Genomic DNA, 7,330 nt, shown 5'->3' with positions numbered 1-7,330 from the left:
GATTAGCTTAGGCTAGTGAGAGTGTTCATCATTTGATTTTGGAAAAGTTGGGAACATTGGGTAAAGATAAAAGTGTGTTTGTGTTTTTGTTGAAAAAAATTTTGGGAATTGGGTACACACTCATATATTAATCATGTATAAACCATAAGCATTGATATTCTTGTATATATTTTAGTTTAAAAAAAATTGCAATAAAAGGGGACAAAGTGTCCCAAAGTTCAAGGTTCAATAAAAATTAATGCATATATGTGGTGATCAAAAGAGATTACATGAGTGTGTGTAAAAGTGAAGAATGGGTAGTTAGGTTAGTTTAGAATTGTATAGGTTGTCATAGGTTAGGTGGGAAGTTTAAGTTAATCAAAGATTAAAATTTCAATCTCACTTAACCATATACACCTTTACCTTGACCCTATCCCCATTACAACCTATGAAAAAGTCCTCATGATATTTGTATGCATGCATGAAGTAATTGTTGATTGTCAGATAAAAAACAAATCTTGGAAAGCATGATTAGGGGAGAATTGAGTGAATCAACCCCATACACTTGAGTGACTAGAGCGGATACACATCCGGTGAGGGTTTGATCGCTCAATTACATGTTTTCACCCATGATCATCTTTTCTTGCAAGTTTGTAAAGTCTTTCAATGATTCAATTCAATTGTGGGTTGAGTTGAATGCCATTGCCTTAGCCCTTGTGTTTGTACACGTATTCTTGGAGATTAATTTATTTTGACCAAGCAATTGCATTCATGTAGATAGATTGCAGCTACCACCCTCCATTGTCGATGCCACCCCCCAGTCTATTGCGTCTCTCTTCTCTCACCACTACAAGCATCCATTGTCGCCATCACTGAGGTCCTTCATCGCCATCATCTTCACCACCGCTACTATCCCCTTCTCTGTCATCGTGAGTGGGTGTTGTGAATGAGAAGAGCATTTTCAACCTCCTTCAATCGCTGCTTCCACCGCCACTGCTGGCACTGCAGAGAGGCACTACCATCACCACTACTGCCATTCTTTCATCTCAGGATAAGCTTCTGCCGCCATATTGTTTCCTTTTTTTACAAAATAAAAATAAGTTTAATCTAATATGTTAGTGTAGGTTAGATTAATTTAGTTAGATTAAGTTAAGTTTAGGATTTAGGATATTAATATATAAATTTTGCTAGATTAGGGTTGCTTAGGATTTATTTAGAGTTTAATATAAGTTGATTGAATTAATAGAGTAATTAGTATAGAGTAATTAGAGTATTATTAATATAATAATTTTGTTATATTTGGTTAAATTTTGATAGGTTTAAGGTTTAAATTAGTTTAGGGTAATTAGGATTTAATTAGCATTAATTTATGGTTTATTGTTTAAAAAATATAATTAAATTTGTTCATTAATTAATTTGTAATTTTTACTAACTTTATTTTTATTCTAGAACTTTGTTTTTCTTAGCTTTATCATGGGTTGTTTGTGCAGTATCGAAGTTGGTTTTTTATTTTTTAGACATGTTAAATTATTTAAGTTTTATGCCGACCTTACTTTTCTAGGATAGAGTTTTAGGACAGAAGTGAGAGAGAAAATACTAAAAAGGAATTGTACTGTCAGAATTACCAATGAAAAATTCCGATGGTAATCATGGCATGAAAGACAATTATTGGCACCAACGTTACCATCGAATATTTTTTTTATAATAATATCACCCTAAAATTGACTATCCGCAACGATTATCGTCGAATTTTTCCGACGATCATTAGCGTTACTGGCATTGTTTATACCATGACAAGAAAAACGCTGAATACCGTCGGATTTACCATCGAAAAATCAAATGAAATCCAATGGTAAACCTTTTATCGTCGAATTTTGCGTCGGTATTTATCCGACGAAATAAACCTCGCCGGTAACATAATATCAGTAGATTTTTTTTGTCCGACAGTAATTTTCATCGAATTTAGCGATGAAATATAGTTAGAAAGTAGACATGATCTATTGAATGTTACCATTGAAAAACTTTCCACAGTAACGTTGGCGCCATATGATATGTCTCCGTGACATCTTACAATCGGAATAATCCAATGGTAATGCCGACAGAAATATTTTTTATTTTTTTTTAAAAATGGCTCAGCTGTTATCATTGGTATATTCCGACGGTAGTCTTTTTTTTTATGAACTTTTTCATCCATCTGTAAATGTACCCTGATAATTAATAATTGAAACAGTGCTTTAAACCTGATGTTTAATATCAAACATACAAATTAAGAATACGGAATGATGGTAATTGAAACGCCTGTTGAATCAAACACCATCTTGTTATATCTCTCTTGGTTACCCTCCCAAGTCATTTCTTCCATGTTTAGTTCTCTCACCATCCGAGCCCTCGTTGATCGACAATCGGACCTACTAAAATTCGAGGCAGACTGGTTAATTCCTACTCATCCACTTCTCTGTGTTCGTCCACATCCAATCCCATCCTTGAACCCATTATGGTAGAGGTGAAGCATTATATCTGCATGTCCTAATCACTTAGTCAGCTGACAATTTTTACACAGACACCTAGAAACCCTTTCAGACATAAACGGTTCCATGATGAAGACATGCGCAACAAATGCATCAACCCCCCCCCCCCCCAAAGAATTTAGGTTTTAAATTCCCCCGTCCACCGTTATTCCCATCACACATTCATAGATGATGACTTGGAATCATATTGAAACACACACTCTAGAAATCAATGAACAACAAAAATTATATGTTTTAGAAAATTCAGCAGAGTATACCCTATAATTAGAATCTTTCACTAAATACAATTATCATTTTATGACAAACTAAACATGTTTTAAAATAAATTAAACAAAATTTTGGTAGAACTTTTCAGAGACATCTATCAAATAAATATAACAGTTATTATAGAGAAAACAGCTGTAGGCATAAATTAGAGCAAACACAAATTCAATAACACATCAAATCCTAACCATTCCAGTGCGCAACCCTTATAACTCTAATATTTGCCGGCAAACAAGGGTTTTGAGAAGGAACATCTACGCAGCCTTCTCCCACTTCTGTCATAAAACGCTATCCTAGGAAAAGTAAGTCTAATTATAAAACTTAAACAATTTATTATAGTTAGAGATAGAAAACCTACTTAGAACACAGATGCACAGAATATGGAAGAAGCGAAATTCAATTGATCTCAGGAAAATAGCACCGATCTAATAAAAAAGAAAACTTATTAAACTCACAAGGTGAAACTAATTAATTCAAAAAACTACACAAAGTCCTCCAACAATGTCGATCACTCTTAATCTCACTCTACTTAACCTACCTTAACTTGATTTAATTTTTATTTACATTAAATTAACATAAAAATCCTAATCACAAACTTTATTATCCTAATTTAATCAATAATTTGATAATAAATACATAGCAAAACCCTAAACTTATAAAAAATTTTGAAAAACTAAAAAAATCCTAAACCAAATTAAATCCTAATCACAAACTTTATTACCATAATTTAATCAATAATTTGGTAAAATACCTAACAAAATTCTAAACTTGCAAAAATATCTGAAAGACCCTAAGAAAACTATACTAAATCCTAATCATAAAATTCATTACACTAATTTAATCAATAATTTTGAAAACTATTTAACCAAAAAATTCTAAACTCGCATAAAAATCTTTAAAAAATTATTCTAAAATTACTTCTGTTGGTGGCTTCAGGATAGTGGAGACGTGGTGGTAATAGGAGGCAGTAGTGACGGCAACAACGTCACTATCGTCAACGACAGTGACCACGAACGCGAATAGTGGTGGCATTTCCAACGACTCCAGCAGTGACCGGCAGCTCCAGCGGCAGCAACAGAGTCTCCAGTGCATGGTAGCGATGCTGGCAGCTTTAGGGGCGACGAGAGATCACGAGAGGAGAAAAAGAGTGAGTTTGGAGAAGTGAGAGAGAGGGGGTTTGCGTTTGAAATTTACCCCAATATTACCGTCGAATTTACCGGCAGAACCTTCCGACGGAAAATTGTTTATACGTAGTGTTTCACTAAAGTAAGTTACCATCGACAAAATTCAACGGTAGATTCGCCGGTATAGTTGGCGCCAAAAAAATAATATTTCGCGCCACTTATCACTGTCAGATTTATAGTCGCAACAATAAATCCGATAGTAAACAATTCGGGGAACCAACTATAGCATGTATTCGCAGCAAAAACCAACCCTAAATCTGACAGTAATAGCTAGACGCCGCTAAATTCGACAGTAATCCTAATGGTATTCAGCGTTTTTTTTTTGTAGTGTACCGTTAGATTATGTTTGCTGATAAATCTGACGATAATATATTACTGTGAATATTACTGTTGGATTTTTTAGCGATTCTACCAATAATTCTGACGATTTTCAACTTTTTTATAGTAAATTTATCTTTTATGTTGGTATTAATATTTCTTTCTTGTTTATTATGAATATTTTTCGTCCCATATTAGAATAAAATGTGAATATTTCTTTTACAAAGAAAGAAACATCTAATTACACAAAAAGAAGAATCCACAAACTCTTTAAAAATGAATTTAATGTTATTTGAATTTTTTTCGACATTCTTTTGGATTTTTTTCGATATAATTTAAATTTTTTTGTATATTGTAAATTTTTTTTGTCCCTTAATAAAAAAAATTAAGTTTTAAAGTACGGATGTTTCTTTTACAAAAGAAAGAAATATCTAATTTAATTAAAAAAAATATTTACAATTTTTTGAGAATGACTTTTCAATTCACAAATCTTAATAAATAAAAAATATCTAATATTTACAAAATAAAACATCTAATTACTTAAAAAGTATTTACAATTCTTTTTTTTTTTTTTTTAGGTCTTGAGATGCAATCTAAATAAGAATTAGTGAGTTGGTTGCATTTCTTATTGGTTACTACTTACTAGCCGAGTTGATATACAAGTTCCTTTGTTTCTTAGTTTCTTTTTTCCCTTGGAAAGAAAGGTGTTTTGTTTAAAAGGATGATAATAGTATTGTTTAGGGTAAATGGTTGAGGAAGGTATGGCATGGTATGGTGTGGTGTGCGAGGTAGTAGTTTATATCACATGGCAAAGAGGGCCCCAGAAGAGCAATAAAAATAAAAAGGAGAAGAGGCAGATGCGAAGGATGGGATGGCCTACCATTCACATGGGCATGTTCCCTTCCCCACTTTCCTTAAAGCCAACGCTCCTGATTTATCTCCCAAACCACATCTTGACCGTCAATTCTATCCATCCATCACATAAACGTGTGTCCCAACCTTGTCCTGAAAATGTAGGGACATGTTGCTTTTAAGTTGCTGCTCCTTCTACCGACACCTCTTCCCTTGTCTTTGTCCTTAATTCATGCATCCATCCAAACAACGCCTTATTCTCTCTCTTCATAACAACGCATTACCTTAGCTACCTTCTATAAAACAAAACCTCTTTCATTTGCATCACATCTCATAATCTCATTCTTCGTTTCATTCAGGATTTTTGTGAAGATGGCAACATCAGCATCCGCATATGAGAATGATATCAAGAACCTTAAGGCAACAGAACTCACATTGGGTTTGCCAGGGACTCATCTTCAAGAGAATATACCTATTATTGATCAAGAAAAATCATCAGCATCATCATCATCAAACAAGAGGCCATTGCAATTGCCTCATGAAGAAACTTCTCCTGCTCAGGACTGTGGATCCAAGTGCTCTAATATTGCTAAGAACACTGATGATGATGCTGCACCCCCTCCTTCCAAGTAAGTTTCTTTTCTTTCTTTTCTTTTCTCATGCATGCAACCTGTTTGATAATTTGACTCTGTGAGATTTCTGAGGTAGTATTAGTAACTAATTAAATGGATGATGATGGGTGCAGGGCAAAGATAGTGGGGTGGCCACCAATCAGATCATACAGGAAGAACAGCCTTCAGGAACAATCTGAGGCTGCAGGTGGGATCTATGTGAAGGTGAGCATGGATGGAGCACCTTACCTCAGAAAGATTGATTTGAAGATCTATGGAGGCTATCCACAACTCCTCAAATCCCTTGAAAACATGTTCAAGTTGACTATAGGTGAGTAGTAGTACAACTACAGCAACTACAACTAAAACCCATCAAAGTTTAAACCCAAAAGGTTAAATCTTTTTTACCTTTTTATTGTAAAAATTAAAGGTTTTGGTTTTGGTTTTTTCAGGTGAGTACTCTGAAAAGGAAGGGTATAAGGGATCTGATTATGCACCAACATATGAAGACAAGGATGGTGACTGGATGCTAGTTGGAGATGTTCCTTGGGACATGTTTGTGACTTCGTGTAAGAGGCTAAGAATCATGAAAGGATCTGAAGCCAGAGGTTTGGGTTGTGCTGTATGATCAGAAAAAATCACAGAAGGAAGGTGTTTTTGGGTGTGAAGGGAAATAGAAAGAAAAAAAGGCATGGGTTTTTCAGCTTGGGTTCTCGGAAGTACTAAAAAGGTTTTTCAATCACTATCTTAGTGTATGCTATCATATCATCGTAGCATGCCTATTCTCAGGAAGGTTTCAGGGGGAGATTGACAACAAATATTACTTGTTTTTTTATTTATTTTTCTTTTTTTCGCATCTATGGTGAGATGCATGCTATGCTTTTTCTTTTTTTTTTTTGAAAACTAAACAAGTTTCAATTGAGAAATCTCATGGAGAGATTTGCTTCAAATTATAATGAAACTTTGTTTACAAGAAGGATAATAGGAAGGAGATGATCATATGTATTTGTTCATCCAAGTTTTTTTTTTCTTTTTTGGTGTTTTTTATTAATACATGAATACGTTATTGTAAAATACCAAGTATTCTCATTATTGTATAAATTTTCTGTTATTGAAACCGACACAAGATTAATTATATATCCTTTGATCTAATTGTTTATGTCATCTTATTGATATTAATCCTTACTAATTATCTACCTTCCTAATTTATTTGACTTCAAAACCATAAAAGAATTCAGAACCTTAGCTTATAGTTGATGAATCATATGTCAAAGTCTTGTGTATATATGTCAGATCAAGTGATTAGGAGTTTTGCCTCGTTGACCTATTTTAGATTTTAGAATTTATTTTTCAAAGCAAGTTGAAATTGTGACTTCTGGGTTTAACTTATCTCTCTCTTGGAATGGAGTTTATAATTATTTTAACAAAATCTTTAATTACCAAAATAAAAAATGAAATTGTGTGTTTAACCTATATATGTCCATCAAGTGAGAACGAAGACGCGTTGAAAGATTTAAAATTATTTGTAAATCTAAAAACTATATTGATAGCCATAAGGTAAAGCATGATTTTCTTTTAATGTCCCCAAAAATCA

General features: G+C 33.5%; 1 protein-coding gene across 1 annotated transcript; it reads left to right on the top strand.

Annotated features, from left to right (window-relative positions):
• Positions 1–5,221: 5,221 nt before the first annotated feature.
• LOC107618597 (auxin-induced protein 22B-like) lies at positions 5,222–6,885 on the top strand. Its single transcript, XM_016320706.3, has 3 exons — positions 5,222–5,754; positions 5,871–6,067; positions 6,189–6,885. Exons 1-3 carry the CDS (start codon positions 5,498–5,500, stop codon positions 6,362–6,364), a joined length of 630 nt encoding a protein of 209 aa, XP_016176192.2. The 5' UTR covers positions 5,222–5,497; the 3' UTR covers positions 6,365–6,885.
• The last annotated feature ends 445 nt before the right edge of the window (positions 6,886–7,330 follow it).

Source organism: Arachis ipaensis, chromosome B9, assembly GCF_059453495.1.
Source record: "Arachis ipaensis isolate K30076 ecotype BB chromosome B9, ASM5945349v1, whole genome shotgun sequence".
NCBI lineage: Eukaryota > Viridiplantae > Streptophyta > Magnoliopsida > Fabales > Fabaceae > Arachis > Arachis ipaensis.
This window is presented reverse-complemented; position numbering and strand designations above follow the sequence as displayed.